This window comes from Lucilia sericata, unplaced genomic scaffold (genome assembly GCF_015586225.1).
Source record: "Lucilia sericata isolate MDLA Ls3-8-SP2 unplaced genomic scaffold, ASM1558622v1 Contig000033F_arrow, whole genome shotgun sequence".
Lineage (NCBI taxonomy): Eukaryota > Metazoa > Arthropoda > Insecta > Diptera > Calliphoridae > Lucilia > Lucilia sericata.
Genome location: NW_023994071.1, coordinates 341,958 through 362,906, shown reverse-complemented (window position 1 = coordinate 362,906; position 20,949 = coordinate 341,958). Strand labels below are relative to the sequence as shown.

The 20,949-nt window shown below is 30.0% G+C and overlaps 1 protein-coding gene across 4 annotated transcripts in view; it reads right to left on the bottom strand.

Moving 5' to 3' along the window:
- The window catches only part of LOC119612092 (disco-interacting protein 2), a 291,223-nt gene that overhangs the window by 15,207 nt on the left and 255,067 nt on the right, over positions 1-20,949 (bottom strand). For all 4 annotated transcript variants that reach the window (XM_037967842.1, XM_037967835.1, XM_037967819.1 and 1 more), the window contains 2 exons: positions 11,718-12,142; positions 11,509-11,657 (listed from right to left, as the gene is read on the bottom strand). In XM_037967842.1, the coding sequence (XP_037823770.1) occupies positions 11,509-11,657; positions 11,718-12,142 (574 nt within the window). The remainder of the gene's footprint in view (positions 1-11,508; positions 11,658-11,717; positions 12,143-20,949) is intronic.

Here is a 20,949-nt window from a genome sequence, read left to right as displayed (position 1 = left end):
GTTTTGGTGATGCATTAGGAAGAATAGTTGCAATATGTACGACATCCATATGTTGGTTTTCCTTTTTCAGCATTTCGTTAAATGTATCAGCAATTTCCTCATTTGAGATTGAAAAAAGTTTTTGTGTGACCCTCTTTTTTTTTACCTTGAACATAAGTCTTCGTATGACTTGCAAGGCGCTCCTATTGATGTGTTGTAAGTTGAGATTTCCGTAGTAGTTTCCATCCAACTACAAAATTTTAATCGAAATTTCTTTTGATTTCCATCCACAGACTTACTTTTTACATCAAAAAGTTTTAAAAAGTTTTCAATTTTTGATATGCCTGTTTTGTCTACTTTTCTACTATATGTAGTTTTTATATAATTTGAAATGTCTTCAATTCTTTCTGGCCCTTTTGAAGATATACTCCATAAAACGGAACACAACTCTTCGTACTTTAATGTAATCTTCATTGTAGATTTATTAAATATGGTACTTAAAATCTGAGAAGTTTACTTATATACCAATTCTTGTCATTTCCGATACAGGTATTCCAAAGTAAAAAATTACGAATTGTCTACCTATTAACATTTAGGACTATATTACTATAACCTGTAATTCAGTCATTGATATTTCTTATTAGTGAATGAATCGAAATTATCATTACCTGTATATTTTTACCTACATGATCATAAACGAAACAGAACGAAATGATCTGTCGAAAAAATTTAGGTAAAAAATAGTTATAAATTTCTGAAAATTTAAGCATAATAGGACCTTTCAATTATAAGGATAAGCAAACAAATAGAAAATAGGTAAATATAAGATTTAAATATGTGCTGTCATACTTAATACTAAAATATGAAAAAGATGAAATTAAAGGACACAGGTTTAAATGAACATATTTTTGAATGTAATTGAGATATTGGCTTGAAATTTTTTGTAAAGGGTCAAGAATTTCCATATCTAACTAAAAAATGATATTAAGGGATAAATATGGACTAAATTGTTGCAGCTATCTGCGATCCTATTAAAATTTTGATATAAATCATAGTTTTAGAAATTAAACAAATATGTAATATATGACAAAATCTTTATTTATGAACAAAACTCAATGAAATTTTCAACGCTTGTTAAATTTGTCATTTCAAATAAGAATATGCAAAAAAAAATTGAAAAGGTCAAAGGGCATCCCGCAATTCCCAAAAATAGGAATGAAAATCCCAAAAATGGGATTTTTTACTTTTTTGCCCATAGGGTCCACATTTCTTTCAGGGCTGGGAAAATACTTTTGGAGTAAATATAAAACATATTGAGGTTTCCAAAACTGCTTTCAGTTTTCTGATCCCAGCTTTGGGATTTTAGAACATGTCGCCCAAAGTTGAAGTTTTGATAAAAAATAGGTCATATTCGGAAGGACGCAGTGGCAACATTTTCAAAAAATAGGACAAGTTTTTTACGCCAAAGCGTTCTGCGTAAAGATACCTTTTAGAAAACTATAAAATTGTTATATGTTCTTAATAAAAATTTTATTAATAAAAGAGTTAAGACACATTTTTGCAAAAAAACGCCAAAAATCTAAAATTTTTTGAATTTTTAAATTAAAAAACGTATATTTTTGGATCTGTAAACAATATTGATCTGAAATTTTTTGTATATTATTGGAAATTTTGTTGTCTAACTAACAAGAAAAAATTGAGTCCATTTGGTCCAAAATTACGCCCGGTATTCAAAAAAAGGCGGACCAAGGTATGGTAAATTTTGTATCACTAAATTTTTAAATGCCTATAACTCGGATATTATAAGAGATAAGTAGTATGTCCAAGCATGTTTTTTCAAGATCTCGTCGAGCGCTTTCACAAAATATAAAAATCTTTGTATTTGGGTGAAAAACAAAAAAATGGCACGAGTTCAAAAATTTTACATGTCGTAGGTACCCTACTTTGAGCCGCCACAGCGCCGTCCCTGGGGCATCTGCAGGGTTCATCTTCAAAACTTAAACTCGAATACTCCTTGGCTACGCTCACGCCAAATTTTATCCCGATCGGATCAGCCGTTTAGAAATGCCAGATTTATTTCCAAAAAATTTCCATTCTGCCCCACTGTGCATGGTAATGGAAGTTTTTACTGGGTGGATATTTGTAATTAGATTTATTTTAATTTTATTTATCATAAATTAGTTTTTAAAAGAATTTATTTGTTGTGAAAAATCATAACAAATATTGTCAATCTAGCGTTTTTAAAACAATTTAGTTTGTCTTTCTCTTAGCGATTTTGTGTTTTGTTAACTTTCAATATCCATTTATTTATAGGAAAAATCAAAGTTACAATTATTTGTTTTTTAGTGTTTTGTCAGCGATTGAGATTTCAGCAAAAAGGCATTACTAATCTTAGTTTATAAACAAAAACTTGCACATTTTTTTAAAAAATTGGCTTTCGCGTACTTTTTTGATATTTTTTTGATTGAGGGTAAATTAAAAATTACTCTCTATCATAAAGTTACTGGATATTTCTTACAGGAAAGTACGCGAAAAGACCTATTATTGCGAGCGATAGTCAATTTCTTTACGTACAGCTTACGTACTTATGATTTTTAAAATTTAAAACTTCAAAAATGGCGCTTTTTCACATCTTAAAAACTAAGTTAACGAAGTGATCGGGGAAAACTAAAAATATATTCGTACTCTATGGACTATAACAAAACGGAATTGGTATATGAGAACCTAATACACCTTTTTGGTGTATCACTGTGAAATTATTTACACAAAACCAAAATTAACATGTTCTCAGTATTTTTTTATGTCCAGCTTTTTAAACCCCAATGTCCAGCTTTTTGCGAATCGGAATCTGGCAACCCTAACTTCAAGTATTGATGTCTGTATTTGACCCACTAGGCTTTGTGGCATGTTTTATGTCATATCTAAAAGTTATCCTTCAAGAGATATGGCGATCTGGAATCGACTGGGACCAACCTCTTTTTATAGGAAGTGGAGAAACTGGCTATCATATTTACCAACAATTGATGCTGTGTCTATACGACGTTGCTACTCCCTAGCTTTACAACATAACTTTATTGCGGAGATGCACACATTCGTCGATGCTAGACGCTTACGCAGCAGTAACCTATTTTAAAATTGTAGCAGCAAAATCAAAGGTAGCCCCACTTCGACCAATCTCAGTACCAAGCCTCGAATTGCTAGCGGCGGTCATTGGCACAAGACTTATGAGAACAGTCATGTGGACTGACTCAAAAACTGTCTTAAACTGGCTAAGGGGCGATCCACGAAAGTACAAGCAGTTTGTCATGTTCCGAGTTGCCGAAATTTTGAAATACACCAATGCTGACGATTGGAGGTGGGTTTCTAGTACTTTGAATGTGGCAGACTAGGCCACAAAATTTAGAACACCTAATGGTGACACTTACAGAGATTGGTTTAATGGTCCCATGTGGTTAGAAAAGTCCGAAAATAACTGGCCCAGAAATTTAGATCAAGTTGAAGAAGATGAATTCAAATTAGAAATTCGCCCATGTCATTTAAATATTCACAATCGTAAGTCAACTATGATCTCACTTAATGTTCTATATTTTTCTAGTTGGTTTAGACTTTATCGAGCAGTTGGTAATTGGTTGTTGTATATGGATCGCTGCTATCAGAAAGCTAAAAGAATGCAGGTAGAAAAGTCTTTGCTTGTTTCCCATCTTAACCAAGCCCAAAATATACTTTATAAGATGGTGCAGATATCAGCTTTTCCCGATGAATATTATGCTGTTAAATTTGGTAGAGAAATTCCAAAAGACGGCGTGTGCTACAAACTAAATCTCTATATGGACGACAATGGAATAATTAAAGTAAAAAATCGAGCTCAATATGCAAGCTCTACTTGTGGTTTACAGCAGGATCTAATCATACTCCCAGGTAACCACCACATTACAAAATTAATAATAACAAATTATCATCTTGCGTTCCATCACTCAAATCATGAAACAGTTTTGAATGAAATTAGGCATGTTTATTTTATTGTGAAATTAAGAGTAGTCTACAAAAATATACGAAAAAATTGTCAGTGGTGCAAAAATGAATCAGCGAAACCAATTTCACCACAAATGGCTCCAGTACCACCAGCACGCCTTGGAGCTTTTTTAAGACCCTTTACATATGTGAGAACAGACTACTTTGGCCCGTTAGCTGTCAAATTTGGACGAAAGTCTCTAAAACGATGGGGCGTGATCTTTACTTGCTGAACTGTTGGAGCAATACATATTGAGATAGCTCATAGCCTTTCCACCGACTCTTTCCTTATGTGCTTAAGAAATTTCATAGGTAGGCGCGGATCACCAGCCGAAATATTTAGCGACAATGGAACAAATTTTCGTGGCGCTGATAGGTTTTTAAGAGAGCAGTTAGAAAACATCAACTTTAATGAAGTCCATAGTAAATTGGCTTACAAAGGAATATCTTGGAGGTTTAATCCCCCGGCAGATCCTCACATGGGAGGGGCGTGGGAGAGACTAATAAGAACCATAAAAAATATTTTATATAAAATTTGCCCTACTCAGAGGTTTACTGATGAGAGTTTGAGAAGTTCACTAATGGAAGTGGAAATGATTGTCAATTCAAGACCTCTCACTTAAGTTTCCATTGTTATGCTGATCAAGAAGCCATACTCCAAACCATTTTATTTTGGGAAGCTCAAATGGAAGTAAGCCGTTTTGTGAATTTGACAACATCGACTACAGAATGAGCTACCGCCAAAGCGAGATAATTGCTAATGCCTTCTGGCGTCTTTGGGTTAAAGAAATGCTGCCAACCTTTACTAGACGCAGTAAGTGGTCACAAAATGCCAAGCCAATTGAGGTGGATGATATCGTGCTCATTCAAAAAGAAATACCTGGAGTAGGGGAAAGATAATTGAAGTGATAAAAGCGAGAGACGGTCAAGTGCGTAGAGCAAAAATCAAAACTATTAATGGAATTGTCGAGAGGCCTGCAGTAAAATTAGCGATACTAGATGTCGGCAATAGAATGAAGTAAAACCTCAAACAGGGTGTTTTTACTGGGGGGAGAACTGTTACCGACAGAAATTTAATAATAACTTAAAATACGACCTTGAAGAAAAATAGCATTTTCTAACACTGTTAAATTTGTATGGTTGTATGTGCATTAAAATGATCTTTTGAAATGCCATTTTAAACCACATTTGTAGCCCAAAAAGAAAGATAATTGAAAACTAAGATAATAAAAAAAACTTATACTGAATTTAAATAATTGAAATAATAAAGAAGCTCGCAGAATTTTAAAACGACATAATAGTTTGCTTTCTAAAACTTGTTTTTTTATTTTACACACCCGAAATTGATGGTTCAGTGAAAAGTGAAATATGTGCTCTAAAAAGTGTTATTGATAATTTTATTAACAAAATTGAGAATGACCATATATCTGCCAGATCTGATTTGAGTAGTCTTAACACAAAAATTGATAATTTTATTATGAAGGTTGACAACGAACAGTCCTCCATAAAACAAACTCTGGCTGACACTATTGCCAGCTTCAGGTCTGAAATGGCCTCATGTTTTAAGGAGATGAAGTCTGAGATACTTAAATGTAATAAATTAATTGCAAATATTGACAAGTCCACCTCAACTAAAATTATGGCTTTGGAAAATGAGAATTATGTATTACATAGGCGTTTAAATCGAGCCGATATCATCATTAGTGGTCTTCCTAATGGAATTGAAAACCTTTTTGATCCGATAATAAAGATTGGTTCCAAATCAAAAAATGACATCAATCACGTTTGTTATATACATCAGCGGAAATCTGTACTTGTTAAATTTAATAACGTTTTTCTTCGTGACAACATCATGAGTGCTTATTTTAAAACTCGTTCCTTAAAAGTTGCTGATGTTGTTGAGGGTAATATTGATCTAAGGATTTATTTAAATGATCATTATGGACCTGCTGCTGGGAAATTAAATGCAATTTGCAGAAAACTATTACAAAAGAAGGTCATAAACAAGTATCGTATCTTAAATGGTGACAATTTGCTGGTCAAACTGACTATGTCTGATGGAAGTGTGATGATTCATAACGCTGTCTGATTCTTTACTACATCGTTTTTAAAAATTTGTTAATAATTTTATTTTTTGCTATCAAACCTAGTTATCTATGTTAACTATTTTTTAAACCTTTTTTGATTCTAATCAAAATGTAATTTAAATTAAAAGTCTGTTTTAGCGTGAAGTATGCGGAAGAGGAATGAAAAACAAATGTAATTGTTTTTCATTCCTATTTTAGAGTTATTATTAACAATTTTAATTTTAAATATCTACAGTCTTTTAATTTAAATGACTTTTATTATTTTGCATAGTTCCTTTTGTTGAACTTCAATTTGTATACCCTTCACCTTCGTGAGAAGGGTATATATAAGTTTGTCATTCCGTTTGTAATTTCCAAAATATAATATTCTGAATCCTTATAGATAGCGGAGTCGATTAAGCTATGTCCGTCTGTCTGTTGAAATCAGTTTTCTGAAGACCCCAGATATCTTCGGGATTCAAATCTTCAATAATTCTATCAGACATGCTTTCGAGAAGTTTCCTATTTAAAATCAGCAAAATCCGTTCATAAACAACGGAGATATAAGCAAAAATCCGAGACAACCTCTGAAAATTTCATAAAAAATAAACAACAACAACACTGCTTATTCATTGCCTTTGTATTTTGTTTTTTTTTGAGTATTTCGTTTCGTATGTTTGGATGGCTGTGTGTTTCATTGCCTTGTGTATATTGTTTTTGTTTTCTTGGTGTATTGAATTTCGTATGTTTGGATGTCTGTAGGTTTCATTGCGTTGTGTATTTTGTTTTTGTTTTTTTCTGTATTTCGTTTCGTATGTTTGGATGTCTGTTGGTTTTTAGCGTTGTTGTTGTTCATTATGTTTTGCTATTGCTATAATAATGATATAGTCTTGAAAATGAATTTTTAAATACACTATGGTGAAGGGTATATAAGATTCAGCACAGCCGAATATAGCACTCTTACTTCTTTTTTACTAGTTTACCTATTTTTTTGATCTCATATACATACATATAACTAATGATTAGCTGTATACAATTAGTAATTTAATTTTCTTTTTGTGTAATTATAATGTTTTTTGTTAATATCTATTATTTTTTCACTTGAATCAAATGGCTCTTGATCTAAGTAGTGGTCCTTCATTCAGTAGTAATGATTATATGAGAAGTGTATTGCATAATCATAACCAAAATTTTAATATTGCTCATCTTAATTGCCAGAGCATTAAACCTACAAGTAATTACTCAAAAATTGATGAATTGAGATCGTTTGTAAATCATTATTTTTTGGATGTGTTTGCGGTTACTGAAACCTGGCTTAAGCCGGATATTTCTAGTCAGTCTGTTGAGATTCCTGCATTTAGGTTTTGCAGGAATGATCGTAATGTAATTTGTCACTAGTTCATAATTCTCGACCCTCGCACTTTGATATTGCGCACGGTTCCACTTCGTTAATTGACTTTTGGTTAGTAAGTGATATTTCTTCTGTATAACCTCTCTGAACAAATGCTATGCCCATCAATTTCTCATCATGTATTAATATTTTGTTCTTTTTGTATCAGGGCTGAACGTGTTAATGAGTATTATGAATATCGCGACTTTAACCTTATTAATTGGGATGAATTACATTTGCGGTTGTCTAATTTCGATTTCTCACAATTCTATTCTGGCGATGTCGACTACCAATGTTCCTCTATATCTAATCTCACTAATTTGCTCTTTTCTTGTGTTCCTATTGTTAGAAAGAGAATTAGGTATGATGATGTTGATTGAATGAATTCCAGTAATATTAGGCTTGCTCTTTCTCTTCGTGATTTGTCTTATCGTGCGTATTTATCTAATCGTTCTGTTTTGAATTGGAAAACGTCTTGTTGACTAAAAGGGCTAAAAGTGTAATTCGAAAGGCTAAAAGGAAACATTTTTCCATTCTCTTCATTTTCAGCAGGTTTATGGAGAGTTTTAAGAGGGTCTGGTTGTATTGGTGATAATTTAAGCACATATGAGGGAGATGCTAATCAATTAAATGATTTTTTTGTATCTGTAAATTCAACTACTTCTCACGATATCGTTGAATTTGATGATTTGATTAACTCCTTTTCTTTTCCTTTAATATCAGAACACTTACTTTTTCTAATTAATAATATATTGACTACTTCTAAATTTCCCTCATACTGGAAGATAGCTAGAGTTGTTCCTATTCCAAAGTCTAGAGTTGTTCATGGTCCTGGTGATCTTCGTCCTATCTCAATTCTTCCTGTTTTATCGAAGATTGTTGAACAGATCATGAAAGATCACATACTTTCTTTACAACAACTATAGTGTTCTTATTTCTCTTGATCTTTCGAAGGCGTTTGATTCTATAAGCCATTACAGTTTGATATGTAAGCTAAGGGATGAATTTAATTTTTCTGGTTCTGCTTGTAAGCTTATATTTTCATATTTGTCTAACAGATCACAATTTGTAGTTTTAAATGGGGTTAGTTCGGATCTGTTTTAGGACCTCTTTTATTCATGTTATATATAAACAGTCTACCCTATTTTGTTAACTCTTCAATTTGTGATACTTTTTTATTTGCTGATGATGTTTTTTTTTTCCTTTTTTTTTTTTTGGTTTTTAAATGCTCTTTGGATTTTGAAGACGTTTTGGTGAATAACATTAACTTTAGCTTAGAACGGGTCCTTGAGTGGACCTCACTTAACTCATTTAATATAAATTCTTCCAAAACCAAAGCCATTATGTTTGGTCCTACTAATCGTTTTTTTTGTTGACATTAGTATGTATTTAGGTGGTGTACGTATTGATTTTGTAGATCAACTTAAATGCTTAGGTGTCATTTTGGATTCAAAACTTTCCTTTTCTAATCATATTGATATGTTAAGTTCTAGACTTTTTGGAATTTTTCGCCGGATTTATTCGTTGAATATGTACTTGCCATATCGAGTTAGAATTCGATTATCATGGGCTTTGTTAATGTCAGATATTTTTTACGGTTTTGAAGTTTTTACTGGTACGTGTTCTATGCATTTGAGAAAAGTTAATCGTATGATTAATATGGTGGTACGTTTTATTTATAATGTTCAACGTCGTGACCATATCTCTCAATATTGTATTCGCTTTCTTGTCTGCACTTTTAATGAACTTGTTATGCATCGAAATTTAGTCTTGTTTTACAAAGTAATTAAGGTATGTAGACCGTTGCCTTTATATAGTTCCTTTATATTTTTGCGATCTATAAGAAACCCGCAGCTTTATATACCGAGAATATCTTCGATTTTTTTTTAAATCGTTTCTTATAAGGGTTGCACGTTGGTGGAATCACTTCCCTTTTGATTTAAAAATATTTTCGCATTCAAATAATGTTTTTCGACTGAAACTTTTAAGACTCTTTTCAAATCACTGATATTATTGTTACTGCTATGTAATATTTTTATTTTGGCCTCTTAGGCTTTTATTACATATTATGAAAATAAATAAATGAAATTAAAATTTAAAAATTTTGCAGCCTAATTTCCAAACAGCAAATATAATAAAGAAGGTTCCCGTAATCTATTTCCAACATCGTTAAATATTTTTCAAACAATGTTAAGAGAAAAAAATCGAAGGTTATTCTTTAAAGCCCGTGGATATCCTGTATAAATAAAATATTAAAAGCAGTCTCAGTCTTACATACGAAGAAAAGGATAAAGGATAAGAAACATTAACATGGGTAGATATATGTCCAACAATTCTATTGAAGAAGTCTTATTGACTTCTTTCAGGGTAGAACTATTAACCGCAGAATAAACTTCTAACATAGTTAACAATTGAAAGATGAAAAAAGTAACGAATGAGCTGTTTTGACTCCCTGTATATTTATTAAATTACTTTTATTTTTAAGAGATTTGCGTTTTACAGGGACATAAGATAACATTTCTAATATTGCTCAACTAAAATGTTCAACATGAAAATTCACGTCGGATGTCTCATAAATCAAACTAAAATCAGTTTCAATTATTTTACGATGAAAAAGATCGAAATCAATCTTATTGTAGTCCCTAAACTCAATAACCACATCATTATCTTGATGAGGAATTCCAAACACAAGCAAATAAAAGCGTGTCTAGATAAATGAGGAGACTGGAATTGGTCTGAGAATTTTGGTTCGAGATGATTGCTCAAGATAAAGAAGTCTATGAGAAGTCTATGCCTAAAATCATAATGGGTTGGCAGTGCATTGTGTTGGCAATTAAGATTGTGGCATCTGAGTAAGTCCCTAACAGTCCTAGATTTATTCGAATCAAAAAGATGTATATTAAAATATCTTATTAAAGCAATATGTTTAAAACGACAAGGGATAACGCCAAGTATTTCATCAAGGCGATGAAGACCACCACTAATACCTCGTTCCAACGACAATTGGATCTTCGCTCCGGAACGACCCGAGTCGTGCTGGGCCAAAGATTGTCAAACCAGCAACAGTGTATCAACCGAAAGTTTTTTCCCCAGAAAAGAACTATCGGCCACAATCGAGCTGTTACAACAATAGCAACCACTAATACCTCGACAAACTTCTAAAAACAAACACTCAATTGAAGTCCAAAATACAAAATTTTGGACTTCAAACCCATTTTTAAACAAGTAAGAGTTCTTATATACCCTTCGCCATGATGTGTTAAAATAGTCAATACGTTTTATTACAAAAAATCTAAAAATACCAGTTGTAAAATGAAAAAGTACCAGAAAGTCTCATGTCTATGTTCAATATGATAGAAAATCTTAAAATTACATTTTAAAAAACGAAAAAGTTCCAAAAGGTATGGGTTCTCACTACATCCGGCCTCTATATGCTTAATTTCATGTTTCAAGGTTCAATAGTATAGAAAATTAAGTACCAAAACGTCCATTTAAATGTTAGATTTTAAAACAATAAAAACTATTAAAAGAAAATGGTACTAAAGGTAAAAAATATGCCTGGAATATTATTGTAACTTTCGATTTCGAAAGTAAAAAATATACCTGGAATATTATTGTAACTTTCGATTTCTCAATATAGTTTTTAAGATGAGATTTGGGGTCTTTAATGCAATAAAATTTAAATCTTTTTCTATAATAATACAAGTTGAAATTTTATTTTTGATGACTTTTAGTTTTTGAGCCACGGAGGACTTTTCTGTGGAAATGTCCATATATAATCAGAATCGATAGAACTTGGCCAGTAGACAGAATTGTAACCACTACTGGTCTACCAAAAAAATGTTTGTTCCTTTGATTTTAGTGAATGACTATGATATCTTAAGTGCACTTTAATCGAAATGCGATTTTAGACTATCCATTGGAAATAATCTGAACTCGGGTCATAATTTTTTATTTATTTATCATTTTAGAAGATTTTTTGCTTCTCCTGAAAAATTTGTCCAATATAAGTTAGGGCTTTTTGGATTTCATATGACGATATTTCAATATTATAATTATTACCTGGATCCACGACAACTACGACTCCAACTATTAATTGATGTTCTTCTAATACAGTATTTGTGACAAGGGGAACTAGATCAAGAGCTTCCGATTCATTTCCATCTAGTTCTACAACAACTACCAGTAAATTTGTCCATGTAAACACAGCACTAAAATTATAAAAAGATGATTAATAAATAATTAAAAAAGTTATTATAACATCATAATACCATTCTGCTATTTTTTTGTGACATCTTAAAACTGAATTTTCAACGTCAATGGGGTGATAATTCATACCACGTAATGCTATAACTTCATCAAGAGCCCCCACTACGTATACGGCATCATGTTGCTCTTGATCATTAGATTGTGTTTCTCCTAAATGAATTGTGTTTGATGCCAAATTAGCATGGGACTGATTTAATGAATTCAGTGAATCGTTATCACTATCTCGGCTTGCTATGCTTGGAGTAGTTTCATCTAAAATAGACGCAGATTGCGAACATTCTGTTCGTCTTAAAAATCCCAAATATCCAGTTCTTGCATAAACTTCAGTAGTTGACCCAGTTACAAGTTTCGCGTTGAAATGATCATTGTAATCTGTCTCATCACCATATATAGTGTAGTATCCATTTGCGTTATGAGGTGATTGCACCTTAAAATGATAAATTAGTCATTAGTAAATAAAAAAATACTTTTGACTTAAATTAAATTAGTTTAATACAATTTTCAAATATTTATTAGAGAAATAAATGTAATCAGACATTAATTACAATTACTAAAACAAATTAAAATTGATTATATGTAGTCAAATTGATTTGTCGCAAAAAATATAAATTTCAAAACAAAAATTCAAAATAACGTATCAAGACAATACCAATATTTTCATAAAGCAAAAGAACGTATCATCACAATTATTTAATAAATGTAAAGGCTCAGTTAGTCTCTACGTTCCGTTCGGTGATGAATCAGCTGATTCGTTTTTGGCTTACGAAAACCTGTGTAAGTCGTTAGTTTGACCGTAACGTTGAAGTTGCGTTACGGATGAACCTGTAGAAATTAGAATTCAATCCGCAACGTTAAGTGACAGCTATAAACAGCTGACATGAAATTCATAAAAATGTAAACAAGAAAAAATATTTTAAAAATAATGTACATCAGAAAATTTTAATTATTTCGATTAATTGAAATACTTTAAAATTATACATTAAAATTAATATACTTAAGTTAGTAAATATTTATTAACAAAAATTATCATACTAAATGTTATTGAAAAAAATTTAAAATTAAAAACTAAGAGAAAAAAAAACTCTTAAATATGTCAAAGAAAATATAAAAGTTGACATTACTTTCAACATAAACGACATAAGAAAATGAGAAAAGACCAAGAAAGAAATTAAAAAAATCGTGTTTCGATAAAATTTTTACTTTTTATATTAATTATATAATAATATAGTTAATTATATTTTAATATTGATTTATCTAGCTTAAAACACAAAGAAACCAAATTAACTCTGATTTTTGACACAACAAATCAGAGTTGCTTTTTTTACTCATTCTTAAAAACAGCTGCTACGTTCTTATATAGAAACTAACTACACAACACAGTCAACGGAACGTCACAGAACGGAAACGTTACGGAACTTTCAAACTTACTGAACCTTAAATCTGTATGGCCACACGTCAAGATCTGGTCAAAACTAGTTTATGTGTTAGTAATTTATTCCAGCAATCATTGAAGAAGAAGAATATCATAAATTTCATTTTTATTTAGATTCTGCGACGCCAACATCATTATTTTTACCGCATGGTTATAAAAATTTATGAAAAAATTTTATGCGTTATTTTTATATTATTACGATTATTATAATTGTATTTTTTGTTATAAAAAACAATTATTAATTTTTTAAAATAATTTTTTATTAATGAAAAATTGTTTTAAAAAAACTAGATATTTTTCTTTGTATACAGTATTGTTTGAAACCTAAGCAACTTTTTTTGGCATTGTATACAAAGTACTATATTTTCTATTTTGATTAATTTATTCAAAATTATACAATTGATCTGTATAATATTATGTGTCTACATTATAATAATAACAAAAGTTTAATTCCATATCGCTGTGAGTTACAAGGAAATAATAACTGAATTAACTCCATAAACAGATGTTCGAAACTTAAGCAACTTTTTGATCTTCTTATGAAAACTTTTGTGTGCCGAACACCTTTATGGAATAGATTAGTTACTACCCAGTAAAAAAATTTTAGATTTTAGGAAGCTAAATAGGGAACTAACTGCATCTGTATTCGCTTACTATTAAGCCTCACTGAGAGCAGGAAATAAGGAAATACCAATGATAGGAGTAATTCTACAATGTATGCTGAAAAAAATTAAAAGCTTACTACTATCCTTTACAGAGAAGCAGGTTGTAAGTGAAGTATTTAAATAATATTTAAGCTTACTCTTGTTCCTTACAAGGAAGCAGGTTGTATTGCAAAGACTATTGAAATCGGCAGTTTTACCGAGTATTTTCCGACAAAAAAAAAAAAACACATTTTAAATTACATAATATAAAATGTTTAGTCATCGAGTTGCATTTGTTTAGATAAGACGTGAATAAAAGTGTAAAAAATATTCTTAGAAAATATAAAAAGATTTTTATTATAAATATAAATCTATAAAGTGATTTTAATTAATTAATACATTTTCAATGTAAGAAATATCTTTTTTTTTTAAATTTATTGAAGTGTGTGTTTATTATAGTGTATGAACAGAATTTAAATAATTTTTTGAACGAAATATTTTCAATTATTTGCTTTTTTTTGTTTCTGTTTTTTAATACTTCTGCTTTTGTCCATGTACAGTTTGTGTTGTTTTGTGTTTATGTTTTGATTTGTAGAAAAGTTAACGGAGTTTTGTTTTTTCTTTTTGAAATAGTTAGTTCTGTTGTTGTTAAATAATAAATTTAAGAAATTAAAAATAAAAGAGGTAAATAAAAATTTATTTAATCTCTTGAAGGCAACAGAAAATAGTCCCGAAGAAATTCCAAATATCGAAATTGTTTTTAATTTTGAGAATTCAGAAGTAGATGTAATAGCTGATGATAAAAATGGGACATATGCTGCGGCAAGCATATCAGCCATTTTACATATTTTAAATAGTATACATTCAGAAATACCATTGAGTGTAGAATCCCATGAAGAAAGGGTTTCATATAAGCAATACTGTAATAGCTTTACATCAGCTATGAATTCACGTCTTCTGGAAAAGCATTAGGGAAGAGCTTTTTGTAAACAATGAAAGAAGTAATGCCATAGAAACATGAAATAAGTACTTACTTATAGCTGTTACTCACAGCTGAATGTAATGAGTGAAAACACGCTTCATTTTTTAAAAAGTAATGCTTCCAAGTGGGAATTCGCTATATAAAAATCATGCCTTATCGAAGCAGGTTTGTAAGGGAGAAAATAGCTTCGTTCCCTTACAAACCTGATTGCACGTAAGCTCCAATTTTTACTGGGTAGTGTAGTTCATAATGAATCCCAATCGGGTTTTAAGCTATTCGCCACCTACAATGTTTTCAAAAACGGTGAGATCCGACATAGCGCTTCAAAACGCCGAACAGCATCTCTAAGGGATTTGAGTCGGGAGATTTCGATGGGCAATTAAAGAATTTGGGTCCCATTACCCGATAAATACTCTTAGATGAACTCTGCCAAAGGTTTTGGTACATTATCATGTTGAAAATAGCTATAGAGTAAGTTGTTCTGTTCAATGTACTTAATCATATGATTCATTTTGTTGGCCAAAAATGTCCCAGAAAGTAAAACAACCCAATTTTATTTGTATTTCAACATCAGGACTCACTCTACTCACCAAAAATCAGAGACTGAAAATCACTGGGCCACATAACCAAAGTGATTGAATTGTGATTTATTTTTGTTTTTTAAAATAATTCACTCAGAATAACAATTATAAAATAATTTTTACTTAAATGGTTTAGTATAACCTTTACTACTTTTGTTTTGTTACTTATGTTTTTGGCTGAGCACTTGGTTTTTGTATTCATTTTTTCTCTTGCTTATATGAGAGTGGGAGAGTATATTGTTGTTGTTTGCTATGATTTCTGAAACGAGTATGTGTGTCCTAATCGTGTATTTACTAGGGTGATCGACTCGATTTTTCAACCGGTTTTAAAACCGGTTTTTTCTGCTTTACCAGTGTCGGTTTTTTCTTAATGTTGATTTTTCGAATATCGAATAACCCGGTTTTTTCACTTTTTAAAAACCGGTTTCGAATACTTTTATTTGCTTTGTATTCAAAGATTATTTAAATGAAATTTTTAAGTAAATAATAATACAGCTAAATTTTAAAATTATTTGAGTCGAGGAACTAGCGTATATTTTTCTAAAGCTCCTTTGGTTAAACTTTTTTGATTTTCCTAATTAATTAAAAAAATTTATTTGTAAAATTGATAACTGTTTGATAAAATTTTATCAATCTTAAGATTATATTCAATTTACAATAATTAATTTACGGCTGAAATTTTATGGAAGTGTTGTCCTAAACAGGGCTTTTGAAATATTACATAGTACCTTATGTTTAACAGAAGTGTCCCACTTTTTTCCTAATTTTTTTATATTAATGAAATAATGTAAATCAGACGACTAGATCTATAGTTATAATCTTTTAAACTGTTAAAAATCATTTCTGGCCATGTTTTATTAATCAAATTTAAACATAAACATTAAGTTTTTCAAATTAAAATATTTTTTTTTTATTTATAATGAAAAACCGGTTAACCGGTTTTTTCTGAATTTGAAAAATATCAACCGGTTTTTTTTAAATGTCAACTATTCGAACTATTCGAAAACCGGTTTTTGGAAAATGTCGAATAATCGATCACCCTAGTATTTACATTTGCGATTTATTGTTTTGCTTTTAAAAATAAAAATCATAAGCAGACCTGTTGAAAATGTTTACAAAATAAAAATCAATTGTAGCGAGTTATTTTGTTTTTCTTTTCGGTTTCTCTCAACCACTTATCAAAAAAAATCTAACATAAAGGTTTCTTTCAGTGATAAATTGCAAAAACACAATTATAAATGGTGATCACACCAATTAACCTTATAAGAACAAAGTGGACCCGTTATTTTCAGTCTCTGCCAAAAATATTGACCACAACCTTAATTGTTTGACTTCCATGCTTTTTTAAGTCTTTAATGTACTATATTATCGTACCGCATATGAATCCAGTAGTGACATGGGACGGAGTTTACTTAAATAAATTCGATTTTTTTTCACAAATTTTGTAATATTTTAGGTAGAATATTGAAATAGATATAGAATAGAATAAAAACCAGTTATATTTACAAACGGGTCCCCATTTTCCTTCTTAAATTCAGACAGAGTATGCGGGGCTCAAAGGCTGAAGGAAATATTATAATACAGTGGACGTCCAATAGTACGTATACTCTTTATTACGAATATCCAATAATACGAATGGCAAAATTGTTGCATTGTCTACTCTATAGTACGAATAAAGTCAAAATTTTTCTGTTCGATAGTACGAATAACGCATTTTTTATGGAAATTTTGGTTTTATTTACGTATGAATGAAGTTTTTATTGTTTTTATTTTATTATTTCGGTATCATTCCTTAAGCTCAGTAATTTTGAAGTTTTTTTGTATTTATTACAAGTGTTTTGTATTTTTAAAAATCCTATACACACAATTTACTGCATGTATATTTACAAATCAACAATTATTTAGTGTTATTAATTTATTTTATTGGAGAAGAAGAAATTAAATTGGATGATAACGCCAATGAGGAAAGTATTTTATTAGTTCCCGACAATAACTCTGCTGAGAACAATAAATGATGGATTTTTTAATAAGTAAAATGATATTTATATACATATGTATGTATGAACTGTTAATTTTGAAAGTAGTGTGACTCCACATCCAAACAATGGGTTTAAGGATAACTATTCTAATTTTTAAGAGAAAATTATAAATTAGAGAATTGTGGTATATTCCATTCAAGTTTCTAATAAAAGTTTTATGTAATCTGAAGATTTTAATACATTTTAGAACACATATGTAAATTGCAAATTGTGGTACACATCTTTTTAAAAACATTAAAATTTAAAACCTTCTACATATATCTCATTTCAACTATTGGACTCACGATACTTTCAAAATTAACAATTCATATACGTAAATATGTCCCTTTTATGCCTGTTTATGTACAAGAAATTTATTTAAAATAATACACATTTATTATATTTTGTTCCGTTACGTAATTTTTCATGAAAAATAAAACAAAAATAAATAAAATCCAATATTTTATGTGTATTATTTGAATTTAAACATACAAAATGTGTTGTTCAATAATACGAATTTTTCGGTATTACGAAAGGGCCTGACACTATATAATTCGTACTAGTGGACGTCCACTGTATACCCTTTTAGTAAAGGCCCAATAAAGAATGGAGAGCAATAATTTAAAGCTGTGTCCATGTTATTTGAAGAGAAGAGTTAGTCCTGATGTTGAAACACAAACAATGTTGGATTGTTTTTCTTTCTGGGGCGTTTTTGGCCAACAAAATTAATCATATGATTGACTACACCGAACAGAACAACTAACTTTATTGCGATTTTCTGCATGATAATGAACCAAAACCTTTGCACAGTTGATCTTAGAGTAGTTATCGGATAAAAGGAGCCAAATTATTTGATTGCCCATTAAAATCTCCTGACTCAAATCCATTCGAGATGCTGTTCGGTGTTCTGAAACGCTGGGTAGGAACTCGCAGTTTTAGGAAACATTGCAGCTGGCGAATGGCTTAAAATCCGATTGGGATTCATTACGAACTACAATAGTAACTAATCTATTCCATAAAGGTGTTTGAAATTCAAAAGGATCAAAGATTTTCATAAGAAGATCAAAAAGTTGCCTTAGTTTTGAACATCTATTTATGGAGTTAATTCAGTTATTATTTTCTTGTAACTCACAGCGAAATGGAATAAAACTTTTGTTGTTGTTATTATAATGTTGACACATAATATTATACAAATCAGTTATATAATTTTTAATAAAGAATTACAATAAAAAATATAGAACTTTGTATACAATGCCAAAAAAAAGTTGCTTAAATTTCGAACAATACTGTATTTCAAGTAAAATTTGGTACTGTGCCTTTTAATAAATTCGAATGTGACTTTTTTTTTTTTGCATTCATATTTCATTTACCTTGCGGCAAAAAATGTGATGTTATCTCACCAAAAACTAAATAAAAATGAATTTATGCTTCTTCTTCAATGTATACTTCTTCTGCTTCAATTACTGTTGAAAATCAAAAGTGTTTTGATTTTCATCAAACCAGTGCGTGTGAGTTTTTTTTTTTCACTAACACAATCAAAAAAATTCCTGCGTGTGTAAATTTGTTTGATCGTTGCCATCACCCTTAAACAGTGTATAAAGGCTCAGTTATTCTCTACGTTTCGTTTCGTGATGAATTAGCTGATTCGTTTTTGCCTTACGAAAACCTGTGTAAGTGGTTAGTTTTGCCGTAATGTTACGTTGCGGATGAACCTGTAGAAAGTAGAATTCAATCCGCGACGTTAAGTGACAGCTATAAACTGACATAAAACGTCAGCCATAAAAAAAACGAAAAGACTAAGAAAGAAAAAAAAATTACTTTTTATAATTATATTATAATATATATTATTATATTATATAATATTATATAATATTATATTATATAATAATTATATAACAATATTAATTAATTTATATTACTTAATCTTTAAACACAAAGAAAGAAAATCAACTCTGATTTTTGACACAAGAAATCAGAGTTGCTTTTTTTGCTTATTCTTACGTAGAAACTAACTACACATAAACAGCCAACGGAACGTCACAGAACGGAAACGTTACGTAAATTTCAGACTAAAAGTGTTTTGATTTTCATCAAACCAGTGCGTGTGAGTTTTTTTTTTTCACTAACACAATCAAAAAAATTCCTGCGTGTGTAAATTTGTTTGATCGTTGCCATCACCCTTAAACAGTGTATAAAGGCTCAGTTATTCTCTACGTTTCGTTTCGTGATGAATTAGCTGATTCGTTTTTGCCTTACGAAAACCTGTGTAAGTGGTTAGTTTTGCCGTAATGTTACGTTGCGGATGAACCTGTAGAAAGTAGAATTCAATCCGCGACGTTAAGTGACAGCTATAAACTGACATAAAACGTCAGCCATAAAAAAAACGAAAAGACTAAGAAAGAAAAAAAAATTACTTTTTATAATTATATTATAATATATATTATTATATTATATAATATTATATAATATTATATTATATAATAATTATATAACAATATTAATTAATTTATATTACTTAATCTTTAAACACAAAGAAAGAAAATCAACTCTGATTTTTGACACAAGAAATCAGAGTTGCTTTTTTTGCTTATTCTTACGTAGAAACTAACTACACATAAACAGCCAACGGAACGTCACAGAACGGAAACGTTACGTAAATTTCAGACTAACTGAGCCTTAATAATTTTTTATAATATAACAAAAATTAAAACATATTCATTCATTTAATTGTTCTAATTCCGAAATGTCCGAATTAAAATGTTTTAATTCCAAATACTACTCACGTCATTTTGAAGACAATCATAAAAATTTTGGAAAATATTTTATGAATACATGCAGTAATGTATTTAAAACCTGTAACGGTCGCTACGAGTACTTTTACAAAATGTTATATCTTCCCATCTAAAGTAAAGACTACTAACCTTATTATTTTTGTTCAACGAGCAACGTTCAACGATAATGAACATTGATTACCAAGTAATGAATGCAGAAACTACTGGCCACAATCAAAAATTTTAGATTTTTACTGGGTTATTAACAAATTCTTAAAGTTTAGTTAAAACTGACATTTTTGTCACAGATTTGATTTATAGGACTGTGATTTAAAATCAAAATATGGTATAGGTGGACAAAATAAAAAAATTTATATCATCTGAACTTGGATCAATATAGATTTTTTGGTGTATATACATACAGTGACTTAAACCCAAAATCGGACATGATTTTTATTAATTTTAAATTAAATAAAAATACTACTTTTTTTGAGATTTTAATTTGCAAAAGTTTTCTTTTCATTATAGAAATATTATACATTAAAGAGGAAACATAAACATTTTAAAGTCAAACGCAAAATCGGACAAACAATTTATGTTCAAATTTTTCTACGATTATGCATCTTTAACATTAAAAATATATCCAGTTCTACTCTATTGTGTATTACATGGTGTTTATATGAAGATAGCTCCAGCAGCGGTATAGGAACTATAGATGAAAGTCATCTTATTATTCGAATAGGAGGAAATGTGAAATCTGTACCAAATATAAGTAAAATCGTGGTAGAAGGTAATGAAAATAATTT